General features: G+C 47.4%; 5 protein-coding genes across 5 annotated transcripts; 3 read left to right on the forward strand and 2 right to left on the reverse strand.

Moving 5' to 3' along the window:
• Window positions 1-374: 374 nt before the first annotated feature.
• Window positions 375-4,517, forward strand: PADG_04026 (uncharacterized protein; the record flags this gene model as incomplete). The annotated part of the gene is made up of 4 exons (XM_010760983.1): window positions 375-423; window positions 456-782; window positions 876-1,033; window positions 1,125-4,517. The coding sequence occupies 4 exons, from the start codon at window positions 375-377 to the stop codon at window positions 4,515-4,517; spliced, it is 3,927 nt and encodes a 1,308-aa protein (XP_010759285.1).
• A 1,780-nt stretch (window positions 4,518-6,297) lies between these two features.
• On the reverse strand, window positions 6,298-7,762 carry PADG_04027 (uncharacterized protein; the record flags this gene model as incomplete). The annotated part of the gene is made up of 3 exons (XM_010760984.1): window positions 6,298-7,231; window positions 7,322-7,502; window positions 7,570-7,762. 3 exons carry the CDS (start codon window positions 7,760-7,762, stop codon window positions 6,298-6,300), a joined length of 1,308 nt encoding a protein of 435 aa, XP_010759286.1.
• Window positions 7,763-8,452: 690 nt separating this feature from the next.
• Window positions 8,453-10,763, forward strand: PADG_04028 (uncharacterized protein; the record flags this gene model as incomplete). Its single annotated transcript, XM_010760985.1, has 3 exons — window positions 8,453-8,932; window positions 9,111-10,646; window positions 10,719-10,763. 3 exons carry the CDS (start codon window positions 8,453-8,455, stop codon window positions 10,761-10,763), a joined length of 2,061 nt encoding a protein of 686 aa, XP_010759287.1.
• Window positions 10,764-11,488: 725 nt separating this feature from the next.
• Window positions 11,489-14,273, forward strand: PADG_04029 (uncharacterized protein; the record flags this gene model as incomplete). The annotated part of the gene is made up of 3 exons (XM_010761389.1): window positions 11,489-11,522; window positions 11,638-13,433; window positions 13,500-14,273. 3 exons carry the CDS (start codon window positions 11,489-11,491, stop codon window positions 14,271-14,273), a joined length of 2,604 nt encoding a protein of 867 aa, XP_010759691.1.
• A 1,164-nt stretch (window positions 14,274-15,437) lies between these two features.
• PADG_04030 (60S acidic ribosomal protein P0) lies at window positions 15,438-16,515 on the reverse strand (the record flags this gene model as incomplete). Its single annotated transcript, XM_010761390.1, has 3 exons — window positions 15,438-15,460; window positions 15,531-16,275; window positions 16,342-16,515. 3 exons carry the CDS (start codon window positions 16,513-16,515, stop codon window positions 15,438-15,440), a joined length of 942 nt encoding a protein of 313 aa, XP_010759692.1.
• Between the last annotated feature and the right edge of the window lie 94 nt (window positions 16,516-16,609).

Consider the following 16,609-nt stretch of genomic DNA (forward strand, 5'->3'; position numbering starts at 1 on the left):
CCCGTCCAATTCCTCCTGCAGATCCTAACTTTACTCTTCCTTGCCTACCCGCAACTTTCTAACCCCCCTTGGGATCACTGTGCTTCGACCTCCGCATGTATCTGTCTCAAAAGAAAACATACCGTGCAGCAGACACAACGGATCTAGTACTCGGTGGGAAATATAGAGAGTTTTAGCGCTCTCTATCTCTCCCTTTTTCCTTGTAGGCTGTTGCACAGCTACTCTGCGCGTCTCACAGTTCCTGGCTATCGTGGGAGGGCTTCCTTTCGGCCGGAAACATGGGTCGATATCGGGGTGAGTAAATATTGATTCTAAGCCTGGGCAAAAGCATCATCCCTTATTGCTACAACCCTTGCATACTCCCTCTTTCAATCATGCTACCGATTTTCAGATTCCAACTTTGGAAGGTTGCTAAAACTGCCGGTGTGATCATCTAGTCTTTTCTTTTCTCTCAGCCAACAGAGCCAACTCGAAGGATGATGGATCGTCGACTTCTCCAACTCCAACTGCCTTCTTCTCGCGCCAGAGGCACAATGCCCACCCTCTTCCTATCGACAAGGTCCCCTCCAATACATTCGTGAATGCACAGTCGAATACACTGAAGCAGAAGATGGACCAGCCGCTGCCGAGGCCGGCTTCTGCTGCCTACTTGCAATCGCCTCTCATGGACGTGGCTCCAGAGACTGTCCCGGAATTGGAGCCCGTCTTCAATTACCTGAGTGGCCAGGCAAACAAGCTCTACCAGGAAGGCTACTTGTTAAAACTAAATGATTTAGATATCAGTATGTGACTTAACGATTTCCCCCCCCCCTTTTTTTTCTCTCTCCCCTTTCTTCGACGTGAAGGAAAGAACTAATTTGAGAGCTTTGGTTCAGATGGTCGATCATTTCAAGACAGACAATGGGTGGATTGCTTTGCTCAGTTGATTGGTACTGTCCTTTCATTATGGGACTCAGCTGCGCTGGACGCAGCAGGTCCAGAAGGAGACGCTTCACCAACATTCATTAACCTAGCTGATGCATCAATCAAGATGGTATTTACCCCTGCTTTTCTTTTGCTCGGAAATCTACTATTTTCAACCATCATACATAGAAATTGCACGGAGAAATTGACATTACAACCAGATTGAAAGTCTGCCCACTCGAAATGAAGGAAGCAAATCCCTCCAAAATATTCTCAGCGTATCAACGGCGGGAAAGAACCGATACCTCCTCCATTTCTCTTCAGTACATTCATTAACCCAGTGGACAGCCGCCATCCGAATCTCTATGTTTGAAAATACCCTGCTGCAGGAGTCCTACACGGGTGCGCTTATTGCGGGGAAAGGGAAGGCCCTGGTTGGCATAAGGGGTATCCTGGAAAAGACATGGTTCGTCTACGAAGACTGGGCCCGTGTTAGATTCGGCCCGGGAACTCCTTGGAAGCGATGCTGGTGTGTCATCTCACCACCTGATGAAAAGGAGTTTCAGCGAATGAAAAAGGAACAGAGAAAGAAGTCAGTCTACGACCGAACTATCCCCTTATTAAAGGGTAATATCAAGTTCTATGAGACCAAGAAGACGAAAAGGGTCAAGCCGATCGCTACAATCACCGATGCATATTCCGCTTTTGCCATTTATCCCCAGTCCCGACCTCTAATCGACCAGTCCACGCTGGTGAAGGTGGAAGGCCGAATAACGATACACTCTAAACCAGAATCAACTGCGGATGGATTTATTTTTGTCTTACCAGAGATTCATCCTGGAGTCTCTGGCTTTGAGATGATGCTTCGGTGGCTGTTCCCAGTGTATGATACATTTGGGCTCTATGGTCGACCAGCGCGACTTATCGCGGATACTCAGAATACCCGTAGCCTGATGTTTGCGCTTCCAAAGCACCAACAATCTGGATATCTTGATATTCTTGATGTGACAGCGCTTATACATACCGAAGGAAGCAATAATTGGAGTGAACGGGAATGGCGGAAGGCGATGAAGGAAGCTACAGCTAGACGAATGGCCACGAGCAGCAACAGTCGAGAGAGCAGCGTCGCGGGAAGTAAGCGCTACAATCGAAGCAGTCTCCCTTCTGGAACTGGCACGTCGTTGAGGTTCGCGAGCGGTATTTCAAACCCTCCAACCGGCAAGGCGGAGTTTAACCACTCCAGTGATGCGGTGAATTCAATGATTTCCAAACCTGGCCATGGTGCTGCTGGAACAATGTCAGATCGCAGTCAAGCAACCCCGCCTTCCATTTCATCTCTCGAAAAGAGCTTGCCTGAAGAGGATGAATATGCACCACAGCCGCCAGCGCACCAGACCTCCCAGAACAATGGAGTATATGGAACGAATGGGCAAGAGCAGAGGAACAGTTCGACAAGCGATATCCAAGAGCACCAGACATTGGAACATCAGGCTATTGCTAGTGGTTATCAGCAAAACCCGCCTCCCGCACCCGTATCAATGCCCCCAGCTTTCTTGCATGACCCGCGAAGTTTGCCGCCCGTCAAGCCCCAACCATCTCCAGACATTCAAAAGGCAGGAAGCCGTGTGTCACAAGGGACTCTGTTCCAGATGGTGGATATAAACATGGCGAAGAACATGGCCACCGCCGGCGCCGCGGCAGCTTGGGATGACAAGAACTCGGCTCCACAGTCGAAAGATCAAGGTCAGAATGGGGTAGTGGTGAATCATGGTGACCACGAGCAGAGTTCCACTAACATGAATTTTTCATCCCAAAGCCCAATAATATCACCTGACAACACCGCAAGACTGCATTATTCTCAGATTGCCCAGACCCCTAGAATAAAAGATCCCACCCCATCCCAAGATTCCTCGCGTCCCAATTCCTTTGACAAACGGAGCTCTAGAGCAAGCTCCCTTTCTCTCGATACCCACAAGGTAACAACCCGAAAACTAGTTGCTGCCCGCCAGACATATGAAATCCCGTACTCTAGCAAGGCCTCGAGCCTTGAAAGCTTCCGTAACACAATTGATGCTGAGGCTTTGGATCGAGTCGTGGCTCGAAGGCGGTCTCCGTCCCCGCCCACCGATATTATTTCCAACGATGAAGAAAGCGTATACGACCAAAACTCTGTATCTAGCCCTGACTATGCTAGCTCTCACAGATCCTCAACCTCACAGCGGTCGGAAAAGTCCATACCAAAGCCAAGAATGGGAGTTTTGAAGGTGATTGGAAAGGATGATTCCGAAGTCGCGATTGGTGATGTGCGCTACTACCATGCCGATGCCCTGGCCTCCCAGAAAAACAATCCTGATATACCCCTTGTGGACTTTGGACCCACCCAAGCGTATGTGCCAACTTCCAGGCGGCCTACATCAGCAGATACGCTGGCCCTTTTAACCCATAAGCGCATTCCTTCCGATAATGTGGTTAGCCGCGACCGGGATGAAAGACGACCCTCCCCTGGAAACGGGAAAACGAGTCACAGCGGTACTAGCAGCGACTCTCACCTCCCCAATACCACTTCCACCGATGACCATCGTCGGACTGCAATCTGGCAACCGGGGATGGTAAGGGAACGAGCCAGCGCTGGTGCTTGCATTACACCGAAACAGTTTGTGAAACAGAAATTAGAGGCTAATCGAGGCGGCCTTCATGTGCGTGTCTCATCGGGTTCTAGTCAGCCTCCCCGTCCCGCATCTGGCGATTGGACCAACTACCACCGAAAACAGTCAACGATGATACAAGATATGCCTGTGCGGCCTCACTCACGTGGCGCCAGCGTCATGCTGGGCGCGTCGGGGCCCGGAGTCTCGCCGCCGGCCAGACCAGCGTCTGGAGACTGGGCCAATACAACACGCCAACAACTAATGATGACTCGAGATGCGCCTCGTCCCCACTCACGTGGCGCCAATGCAGTACTCGGATCGAAGGACATTTCCTCACATCTTTCCGCGCGGGAGCAAGAACATCTCGCCCGCATGACAGGGTCTTCCTTCTTCAACTTCAGCAGCCAAAATCAGAGCGCGGCTCCAGTTCACGGAACGAGCCTGGTAAGTGCCATTGATGCTCGGGAAAGGGAGAAGAAGGCCATTAAGGAAGGGGTTCGCGGGCATACGGTGCAGCAAGCTATTGCACAACGACAGTATCACCAAGCGCAAGCGCAATTCCGAACCCCTTCGCCGGCAATACCGTCGCAGTATGGCACTGCCTCATACTTTCCGCCACAAATGTATCACCAGCATGCCAGTTCGGGTAGTTCTGTCAGCAGTTATGGTTATGGTTACCCACAACAGCAGCAACAGCAACAATTACCGGGATCGTGGCCGCTTGACCAATACCCGCAACAGCAGCAGCAGCAACACCAACACCAACACCAACGACAGCAATCCTGGTCAAGTGCTCAACAACTTTTCTCCTTCACACAACAACAGCATCCTCAACATCCGCCAACTCCGCAACATCGGCAGCAGCCGACTAGAACACCACCTCCAGGCTGTCATCCGAATCTTTACTATCAACCACCCCCACAGCCATCCCCTCACAACGTGGGCTTTGGAACGCAAAACCATTAACCAGCTTTAAAAAATCCTACATGAGTCTGGTATAAAAAAACAAGCGGCGCCTTAATGAACATGCAATACATTTTACTGGTATTTCCTTTTTAACCTATGGAATGACGATCTGGGTCTGTTTCTTATCTTGTTCTAGTTTCCAAGCTCCTTCCCTTGATATTCCACTCTGTTTTCTGTCATCGCTTTCTAGAAAAATCCTCTTTCCTGTCCATCCAGTGCATTGTTTCCTACCCATGTCTTACCTGTTTCAACAACCCTTTCTGACCTTTTTTCAGCTGCATACAATCATCGCATTTGCGCTTTTTAGCACGTCAAGATCATTTAGCATTGGGACGGCTCCTTTATTCCTTTTAAGTTATTATCACATTATCGTAACAGCATTTTTTATCTTTGCAAAGGGGCATCAAATCTGTCTTACCACCTTTTTCTCTCCTGTCTCTGTTTTACATTCCTTCTTTCCTTTCTGCCTCTGCATATCATGTCCTTCATTACCTAATAGGCTGAACTGGCATTAGGATCCACCAGTTTCCTGTCACTTTGTTTTCAGAAACCTAACACATTCCCTCATGCATTTTATCCTCACCTCTGCATCTTTCTTATTCTTATTATTTGTTTCATCTATTCATAAGTGAAGTTTGCTCCTTTGTTCATTCTCTCTTCCCAACCCCTTTCTTATACCTGTCTCTCAATGTGATTGTGGCGTCATTTTTATAGTGTGATGAACTCTTGAAACATGCTCATTTGCTATGAATACTTTCTTTAACCTTTTTCTAGTTACCAAATAACCCTGGTTTATTTCATAGATGTCCTATAAAGGAAACAAACTCGAGTTGTAATTATATTTTGTTTAAAAAATTTGTCAAGCTTTTTCTTTCTTACAGTGGAACATGCATTCTCTCCTTATGATGATGCCCTACATTCTAGGATATATATGTTCTTATTTGACGGACAAGGCATGAAATAGGGAGTAATTGAGAATAAAAACCATAACATGATATTTATTCAAAAAAAAAAAAAAAATGCAAGTCAAGTTCACCGAAACACAAGCATTTTTAAATGATAGAAATACCCAACATATCCCAAAAAAAATAAAAATAAAAAAATTATATAAAAATGTAAAAAATAAAAATAAACCAATCGAATATCAAAGTCGGATGAACAGAAAAAAAAGGAAGGAAAGTAAGAAAGCGAAACACCGGATACGTATCAATTCTAGTGAACAGCGAAGGGAGATAAAAAAAAGGGGGGGAAGAAAAGACAATCCAAGTCCTCGTAGTTAAGTGAAAGCATTAGGTGGAAAGGAGTAGTCGAAAAGAGATGAAAAAGAAAGTCGGCATCGTATTACAAAACCGAAAATATAACAAACTCCATATGGAACGCCCTTTCTTGTAGGATTTCTTTCGATACGCAGGTCAGTTGGTTGGGTTGTGTGGGATAGGATGGAGAAGGGGAAGGCTAATGGGGTGCACTGGTTTACTCCCTACACCCCCCATTGTTACCCCTCATTCCATTCCGACAATTCCATCTATCATCCCACACTCAAGAATAAATCCGAGATAACTGGGTTAAGGTACTTCAACAAACGTATGAAATGGAAGGAAAGAAAAGGAAAAAAAAGAAAAGGAAAAAAAAAACCGGGAGAGAAAACTAGAAAAAGAAGAAGAAGAAGAAGGGAAAGCATTGCAGTTCTGAGAGGTTGACCCAGCGCAAGGAAACTAGAGGATATAGAGGACATAGAATGCAATGAAATGTAGAGAGACGAAAGTAAGGAGAAATCAAATCAGCTCTTGTGTAGCTTTTTCACCCGTGCAACTCCTTCATACAATGCCCTATCAACGGCAGCGGCAACTGTCAGCGTTCCACCAATGACGGCACACACACCGGTTAAGAAGCCAGAGAACGTCTTCGTTCGCGCCTCGCGGTTGATCACTTTCATTGGCGAAATGTCATAGTTGACGAAGACACCAGGGATACCGCCATGAGAGTGCAAGCGCTCCTTGTGTCCCTCAGCAGCATCGTCGCCGCCGTCAATGGAACGCTTGTGCGAAGTGACAGAGTACTGGTGTGTCTCAATGCTTCCGCTGGAGCCAAAATGTACTCCTTGCTTGCCCAAAGGCGTATTCCCGAGGGTGGTCTCGTGAACTGAGCTTGAAAATTCTGGAGACCAACCAAGAGGCAGATAGGAAGTAGACACGACCTTAACAAAGTACATGAAATTGTATCTGGGATCAGTAGTATGTTGCGAAGTGTTGTCCAACGGGTTGGTGTGGTGGTGGTCAGTCCACTTCCAGCGGCTTGAAATCTCATCAGACAGCTGGGGCCCGAAGCGCAGCTGGTGGATTTTATGGGACATGTGGTGTGGAACCGGGGTGTGGTAGTAAGTGTCCAGGTCATGGGCATGAATGTTGCCGCTTGAGAAGCTGCGGCCTGGAGCGATATGGAAGTTGCCAACAACTTTATTAACGCGAAGCACGCCTTCAATGCGGCATCCTTCATTTCTCTGCGCATCTAGGTTTTTGCTATAGCCCTCTCGTTCGCACTGCTCGACGTTTTCTCCGCGTCCGAACGCCCAACTCTGGGATGCGTACGCCTCTCTAACTTCTCGCAGGTAGAGCAACAATCCTGGTTTTGTCGCATGAGATGGTGGAGGAGCTCCGTAGCATGGACCGCAGTAATCTGGGTCAAGGTGTTTGGCAGCGTCTGTTTGAGTGTGCCTGTATGCCATGCCATATTAGCAATGCCGACTGAATATGCGGAAGAACTGCAAAAAAAAAAAGAAAGAAAGAAAGAAAGAAAGGACTCACAATACCAACGCAGTAGTATCGATAACGTGACCTCCCTCTGATTCAGGGGCTAGGCGCACTTTGGAGATACCGTGAATGATCCCGGATTGCATCTCGCCGGAAACATCCATCACATCTAGAGTGAGGAGCTCACAGGGCAGATGTGGGAAGGTGATATTCAAGTGTATTTCCATTCTCTCCCCTAGCACGAACGGCTTAGCTGTGCGCCTGCACACTGCTCTCGAATGCCCCGATAAAAGAACACATACCTCTCCCCTTGTCAACAACCAACTCCGGCAATACTACTATACGTCTATACTCATACCACTCACCCCAGATAAGGAATGATATAACAAACAGCGCAACGATTGTGACCAGCCCCCCTGATCTAGTTCGTATCCGCGCATCTTCGACAGTTTTTGTAAAAGCGTCTAGTCGCGCAAACCGTGATTTTGGAGCCATTGTATCAGGAGCAGGGTATCTGATCAATCGCAAGCGCTCTAAGACTCGAGGGCGGGAGGAGGGAGTAGAGAGCTAGTACTCCGTAGAAGTCTGCCCGAAGCGGCTCCAGATCATTCGATAGACTTTGGTTGTTCTAGAGCTTGTGATACAGACAGAGACCATAAGCCAGTGCCCGCTAGAATTACCTATGTAAGAACGGAACAAAAAAGTAATCGAGATCGTTGAAACTTCTCGGCGGAAAGGACACACCTTTCAAGATAGACCAGCACTCCTGATTGGCCAAGGCAGCGCAGCAAGCCTAACCTAAATCGGTGTTATCATGTGATCGCGCTTAGAATTTCCGAAATAAGCGACAGACGCCCTTCAGCCGCTCTCTTCACTCGAATCAACCTCCAACATATCCCACCTCACCATACTGCCTGTCTAGGCTGTCGTCCTCGATCGCAGCCATAGACACTGGAAATCTATATTATTTCCCATTCTCTCTATTTTCTTTTCCAGTGAGCCTCCACTGTTTCCTCAAGCTTGCCACTTGACGAGATTATTTCTCGCTGCATGCACGCCTTGCAGACTACCTCCTGTTGAAGGGGCGACCATCAGACCCCATTATATCCTCTCCAGGTCTCGCTATACCCACCCTTACTTCCTTACGTTCCTCCAGTGTACATTTAAAGTTTTTCCTCTTGCACAATGAATGGCTCGAAAGGCTTGAGAGGCTCTCGTAGCCACACTGGAACTCCAGATCGTGGGGGTATTCGCAAACGAGGTACCACTGCTCGAATCGATCGGGATGGCGACCTGGACATGGATGGTGCGGGATCTGGAAGGGGTCGAGGAGGAAAACGTATGCGTAGTGATCCTGGACGAATCGCGGTAGCTGGCAGTGTCGGTCAAGGGAGAGACACGAGAAGACAACTGGACAAAGATAAAACTTTAGATGCTCTGCAAAAGGCCATCTTTAGCAACGCATCTTCTCAGGCGAATGTCAGGCAGGGCCGCCCTCGGACGCAAGAGAAAGGGTTGGTTCAAATGACCGTGCGTGGATGGAAGCAAAGCAGAGCGGCTTCCAATCCGGATGGCGGTATTGAGAGCCTCATTTCGTTCCTCGAGAAGAAAGCCCTTCCTCCACACCACGATACCGCGTCCCACTCGAGATTGAAAATTTCCAAGGTATGTGTAAGATCACCTTCTGGCGGTCTCCGACGTATTTCGCAGAAATATCCTCCCTGGGTTGTTTATCGTCCCCGCGCCAATATCCCAGACCGACGATTGAAACTGTCGAGTTATGTCCCAAAACCGTTAGATACCTACAGTTTCAAGGTTATTAAGCCTTGCTAATGTTAACTAGTCGCGGGTCGAAGGTGACGCTTTTGTTATATCAGTTCGTCCGGAACAGGTGCCTTGGGTTTTACGAATCAACGGCTTCAGTTTCGTAGGACAGCCACTCACGATTGAAGAATATCGGGACTCCGATTTTGGCCGTGCACAAACGCAAATAATCTCACAGACTACCCTCGATACAAAAGCTAGAATGACGGCTTTCCTGGGGAAGCGATATTCTGAGCCACAGAAACTCCTAGACCTCTCGCATCTCGGTACTGATCTGGATCTTCTTGCAATGGGCATGTTCGACACCACGACTACTGAATCGAAATTTTTCCCCGCTCTCATGAAAATATGCGAACTCACATTTGGCTCTCTGGATAAACGGAGAGACCTAGTCCAGAGTGTTACTCTGGCTCAAAACAAATTACCCAATGTTTCCTCCATCACCACGCTGTCACAAACGTTCCCGGAGCTAAAGAACCTCGATTTATCGAACAATCAGATTAAGGATATCCAAAGTCTACTGGCTTGGAGGTGGAAATTTAGAGAGCTTGATTTCCTCGATCTTACGGGAAATCCAATTAGTGCCGAACCAAACTTCAAAGAGACCATGCTTAAATGGTATCCAAAGCTCAGAACGCTGAATCAGATTCAAGTTCGAACAGCGGAAGAAATAGCTGCACAACGAAAAACTCCTATTCCGATTCAACCTGCTCGTTTCCAAGACGAATCCCAAATCGCTGAAAATTTTATAAAAGGTTTCTTCAGTGGATTTGATAACGATCGAAATGATCTCGTGAGAGGTTTTTACGATGCAAGATCAACGTTTACGTTAAGCGTCAACCCAGGCGCTCCACGGGGATTGCAAGGGAACGGCGTTGCAGGATGGGATTCTTACATCAGAAAGAGCAGAAATCTCATGAAGGTCAATCATCTTCCTGCTCGAATGGCTAGGACTTTTGTTGGTACTGATAAAATCCGCGACGTATGGAACTCGTTACCGAAAACGAAGCATCCCGATATTATTTCAAATCCACAAGATTGGCTAATAGAATGCCATCCCATTCCTGGACTTCCCGATCCCATTGGTCAGAGCGTCACAGGTGTTGGCGGTCTGCTTATCACCGTCCATGGAAAATTTGAGGAATTCGACGGACCTACTCCGTCAAATAAAGCCCAAATGCGTAGTTTCGACCGAACTTTCATCCTAGGACCAGGAGGTGGAGTTGGCGGTTTACGAGTTGTTAATGACATGCTCATTTTGAGAGCCTTTGGAGGATCCGAAGCATTTGTACCAGAGATTGAACAATCCCTTGCGAACCCTATCGTCCCGCCACCGACTCAGACACCCGTTCCGACGCCACAGCAAGTCCACCCTGAAGCGAAAGATGGGTTCGGATTACCAGCACCTGGTAAAACGGAAGATCAGGTCCGGAAGGAACAAATTGTTCTAGAAACCAGCTTCCGAACCAAGATGACATTGGCTTTTTCGGAGATGGCTCTCTCCGGTAACAATTGGGACATGCAGGCAGCTTTGAAAAACTTTGAAGAATTGAAGGTATTGCGCTCCCACATATTGTGCAAACCGATTTAGATACGGGCCTTGATGCTAACCGAAAGCTCTGTAAAGGTTCAAGGAAAGCTCCCTCCAGATGCATTCTTGCCTGGAGCATAAAGGGAAACTCTTCGCGGGATTTTTGATGCACTCAATAATGTTGAACATCGACAGTGGCTACTACTTCTCACTACATCGGCTGTTTTAAATAAGTCATCCAATGGATTGATAAGATACCTTCGAAAATTCAGGAAACTAGAGGAAATGAAAAATTGTTATGGAAATTGTTATTGTCGGAACAAGTTGCCAGCTCTACTAGTTCAGTTGACACGGGCGGCAACGGTAAAGGCATAGGTTGTTTATTTCATGTTTCCATGCTTGATGCAGAGACGTTTGTTTATTCTAGGGATTTCAGTTTACTTTTTACTTTGGGTTGTTTCTGCTTCTTGTTCTAGGAGGCCCAGGCGCAGGATCAGCTTGCCACCACCGCAGGGTATAGTTGTATCACATGGATCAGATAGACGAGAAATCAAAGGAATTATTTTCCTCACATTCCAAACATCGTACCTCGTATATTATATCTTTGGGTGTAATGAATTTTCATTATTCAAATGGATTAATATCGCTAACTTAAGGGGTTTCGTCTGGGCAGCTTGGGTCCAATATAACTAGGGTCACGTGTTGTCACCACCAACGCGACGACATCAAGATTAAACGACCAAACGTGGACAACAGACCAAAAACAGAGCTTGAAAAACCATCAATCCCTACTCATGGCCTCTAAAAACTGAACATCTCTTATATACACTCAGCAGCAAGCTCATGTTAGCAGGGTGAACTGCATTATGTGGTCAGTTGCGACATCCAACTCATTCGGATGTCAGCCACCGCATTCATGACAGGCAACGGCGTATCCAACCCCGATCCACTGGATGGAGGCAAGCTCCCAATAGCTGACTGAACCTCACATTCTAAGCTGACAATTTCTCTATAGCCGACTATGACCCAATCGACCATCTTAATGCTATATTCTTCCATCCCTCCGCACTCAATTCCGTGTCCAAAACATCCGACGCGCTCCAGGCATACCAGGAAGAGCTCGACAATGATATCGCCTCGCTTGCTGAACAGCAAGCCGCTTCTAATACGGAAAGCGTGCAAAGAATACAAAATGCTAAAGCGGACATGACAGAACTATTCAAGAAAATCGAGGATGTTCGTGAGCGGGCTTTGAAGACGGAGCAGGCCATCACCGAGATGACAGCGGAGATCAAACAGCTAGACAATGCGAAGAAGAACTTAATTCTGTCAATGACGGCGCTGAAGAGGTTACAGATGCTTACGACTGCCTACGAGCAACTGAAAGCCTTGAGTAAATCACGACAATATCGGGACTGTGCCCAGCTCCTGGCCGCTGTGATCCAGCTCATGGCCCATTTTAAGACTTATCGTTCCATCGACCAGATCGCCACCCTGAGCCGGAATGTGGCTGATATACAACGAGAGTTACTAGAGCAGGTTTGTGAGGACTTCGAACTTATTTTCGCGAAGGGCGAGATCCCGCAAAGGAAAGGTGTACTGGCTGAGGGATGCTTGGTTATGGAGGCCCTGGGAGACATGGCTAAATCGAGATTAATAACCTGGTATTGCAATACACAACTAAGGGAATATCGCCAAGTGTTTCGCGGAAATGAGGAGGCAGGATCTTTGGATAATATCTCCAGGAGATACTCTTGGTTCAGGAGGATGCTAAAGACGTATGACGAAGAGCATGCGTCGATATTCCCACCTTCATGGAAAGTATGTGAAATTCTGGCAAATGTCTTCTGTGAAGGGACGAGGGAAGATTTCAAAGAAATCCTATCTCGATCGGTTCAGAATGGACAAACGCTAGACGTTAACCTTCTCCTCTCCTGTCTTCAAGAAACCCTCAATTTTGAACAGTCTCTTGACAAGCGATTCACCTCAGCTTCTCGTACGTCTACTGATACGTTTACTTCAATCGATGCTCCCGTTTTTGGCCAGTCAATATCTGAAGCGTTTGAACCCTACCTCAGCGTGTGGATCGAGGCTCAAGATAAACAGCTAGCGTCTCTCATACCGAAATATCGGCAGCAACCAATAAGGCCACCAGATGAGGACTTTACGTCACGACTTGTTATCCCGTCTTCCACTGATCTGTTCACTTTCTATCGTCATTCCCTCGCTCAATGTGCCAAATTATCTACAGGTGCAAGCTTATCGGAGCTGTCGAAACTATTTGCGAAATATTTGGATCAATATGCGCAACAGGTGCTTTTGTATTTCGTCACCGAGCGCGCAAGTGGACAGACTCCCTCTAGAATTCCGTCGCTGGAGGACCTTATCCTGGTCTTAAATACTGCTGATTATTGCTACTCAACCTGTAACCAGTTGGAAGAGAAAATCAAGAGTCGAATTGACGAGAGTTTCAAGCAGAATATCGACCTACAAAACCAAGCAGATGCTTTCATGGGGGTTGCCAGTTCAACCGTTCGCGGGCTGGTCCGGATAGTCGAGGTTGAATTGGAACCCTCATGGAAGGAAATGCGTAATAAAAGCTGGAACAGACTAGAAACCGTCAGTGACCAGAGCTCCTTTGTCGCAATACTGTTAAGCAGTGCCAAATCCAAATCTAAGGAAATTCTGGAAATGCTGCACAAACAGCAATATGCACGAGCGTTTGCGGATAATCTCGTAGAGCATCTCTCAAGCAACTACATCTCCAATATCTTCCAATGCAGACCAGTCTCAGAGACGGGTGCTGAGCAGGTAGAAATGACCATTTTCCAATCACATCGTCAACAAAATTTCCACGTTAGCTAACAAATATTGCAGATGCTCCTTGATGCGTACACAATAAAAAGCGGAATTGCCACTATTCTCTCACCACCACCAGCTGGGTTCACGAAGCGGCTAAACACATCATTCCAAAAAGTAGACTCCCTTCTCAAAACTCTCCAGGTCCGCGCCTCGCCGCCAGAAGCCTTAGTTCAGGCGTATCTAATCCACATCGCCGATCGAAGTGACGCAAACTTCCGCAAAATTCTCGAAATAAAAGGGATCCGAAGTAAACAGGAACAAAACCACCTGGTGGAACTGTTTCAAATCCACAAAACATCTGATCGCCACGCACCAAACTTACAACAATGCAATCCTCTCGTTGCGCAGTTACAGCCCGCAACCTCGTCCACCACCGCCCCTGCCACCTCCTCTGTATCTCAGGGGCTTGGCCTGAGCCACCTTGGTGGCGCTGCCACCAGCTCTCTTGCAACAGGTACTCTTCCGGCCCGATTCGATGCGTCGAGCCTAGGTTCTGCACTCATATCCGCAGCCAGGGATGGGGTAGATCGACTCGGGACCCCTCTTGTTGGTAGTCATGCCTCTGGAGGCGCGGGAATAACTTCGGGAGCCTCCCCGCTTCCGGGAGGAGGTACTTCAGCTGCCAGTTCAGGTAACTCAGGGCAGCGCGGAGACAGTACGGAAGGCGCCGGACTAGGATCTACTAATCTTAATGAAAATCTTAAAAATCTTGGGAAGTTCCTCCGCAGGGATTTGGGAGGGTTGGGTGGACGGTTTGGCAGGGGTGGAGATGAAGGTGGGGGGAAGTAGATGGGAAAAAGGGAAGTGGACTGGAGACGGTGGTTAACTTGATTCATAAGCCTGGCCTTTTTCCCTGTGATATAGACTATTATAATTTTCTGACGAAATGTGGAGAAAAGAATTGTATTGTATAGGCAGATGGGAACAATAGCATCTGTCAGCTGAGATTTCAATTAGACCTCACGCTCAGGCTCATTCCAAGATTTGGTATTATAGTTAAAATCGTTATGCCGTTGCCAAGCTCTCCTGATTAGACGTCTTGAGGCGCGGGACGCAAACCTATTGTCAATATTAAGTTGAACGATGTCTATCAAAAGAGTCAGGTATGAGCGTAAATATTTCATAATCATCGATTCTACTCCCCAGCTAAATTCCTAAGAATCCATCAGAAGATTACTCGAAAGTGAAATTGGCACTGACTGGGCTACTAAAGGGAATTCGGACCAAACATAAACTTATCAAATGGAAATCAGGACGGAAGAGATTTGCTATTTGCGGACACTGGTTGGTTAACCAGCCTTCTGCAGATGAAACTACACAGGTTTGTAAAATACATATCCTTTGAACTAGCATGAGTAGAGGTTTACATGAGGGTCACACCCCATACGGTGACCTAATTCTATACTGGCCAAGGACAGAATCTACGAAAATCAGATAGGGGCCGGGCGACTGAAGTTGGGCGAGTAAACCAGTGAAGGTAAAGCCTAAACTTAGAGAAACGAGGAAACTCTAATTTTAATTAGCTTCTTAAACCAAGGAAACCAAATGCATACGGAATAAATCAAGGTATAAGAGTAGCGTCATTAAAAAATTAGAGTGTTGTTGCTGTTTTGTGATCTTCACGGAAACCAAAAGGGGGAGAAGGAGGCTCGGGAGGAGCGTTTCCTCCCCCCCAGTTGGCAAAAGCTCAGGGTTAAAAAGATTTAATCATTCGCCAGGGATGGGCTAAGGTTGGGGGAGTTGGTATGCAGTTGCGTACTTGAGAAGATATCGAGGGAAGATTTGGGAGATTGGAGAATGTTTACCATTTATGAGAGGTTGTCCTGCAGATTTGATATGGAAGCACAAATTAGGGCGCAAAATGAAGTTAAGTGTCAACAAAATGGATTTTCGCTTTTTTGTTTCGATTACACAAGACGTAACGGCCACAGATATACTACATTCGTTATCCATTTAACCGAAAAGGTCACCGAATCCTAGACATATGGTCAGTATTCACACGAACTTTGATATGAGGGTGGAGATTTTATATCAAGGTGTACATACCTTCCTCTCCGCTCTCCTCAGCCTCCGATTCCTCCTTGGCAGCCTCCTTGGTCTCCTCTGCCTTTGTTTCTGCTGCAGCTGCAGCTGGAGCAGCAGCAGCATATGCTTCAGGATTGGCAATGCGGTCTTTGAGGGTCTCAACCTCGCTCCAGCCATATTCTGTCTCGAGGGCAATCGCAATCAAGTTCTTGTAGGAGTTGACCAGAGAGTGCATGACGGATGGCAAAGTTGGCAAGTTGGTAGCCAGAGAGATGGCGGTGATGGTACGTATGGCAGACTGGAGTTTGGCCAAGAGCTGCTCCTCACTGACATCCAGAACCTCAGGGCTGAAAGTCTGACCCTCATCGTAGATCTGGGCAACAGTCATACCGTACGTGAAGGGAGAGATGTTCAGCATGTTGAGGAGGGTGGCTTCGGAAGCACCGACTTTTGAGCCAGCTTCAACGAGCTTCAGATCGGTGGTAATTTCAATGGTACCACGAGCAATCTTGGTGGGGACACCGAGAGCCTGGAAGAAAGAGGTTTTACCGGGTTCCATACCGGTGTTACCAGCGGGGACGTAAACATCGAGAGGGGCGATGGCACCGGCACGAGCAGGAGCAGCAATTCTGTTGGACACAACCTTCTGTCTGACCTCATTCAGGTCCGCGTTGGTGAAGATGAAGCCAACGTTGCCTTTGACATGAGGCAAGAGACGCTCATATTCCGGGTTGTCGGCGACGAAGCCTTTGATGGCACGACGAACCTGCAATTGGCAAAAAAAATTGTCAGCAATCCGCAGTTAGAAGTCATTTGATCTTGATGAACACACCATGGTATTTTTTCCCATGAGAACAACCGCCTCGCCTCTCAGGCTGTGGCGGATCTCGTGCATCTGCTGGGAGCTGACATTATCGACATTGACGATGAGAATCGAGCGATGCTCATCCAGCAGTCCCTTCAGCTTCTCGAAGTATTGGGTTTTGCTCGCGGTCTTGCCCCCCATGTCTTCTTGTTTAGTTGAAGATAGGATATTTAAGGGCAATGTAATAAATTGGTGGTAGGAATTGGAGAGATGCGGTTGCGGATTGGTGGTCGTG

The sequence above is a fragment of the Paracoccidioides brasiliensis genome, assembly GCF_000150735.1.
Source record: "Paracoccidioides brasiliensis Pb18 unplaced genomic scaffold supercont2.4, whole genome shotgun sequence".
Lineage (NCBI taxonomy): Eukaryota > Fungi > Ascomycota > Eurotiomycetes > Onygenales > Ajellomycetaceae > Paracoccidioides > Paracoccidioides brasiliensis.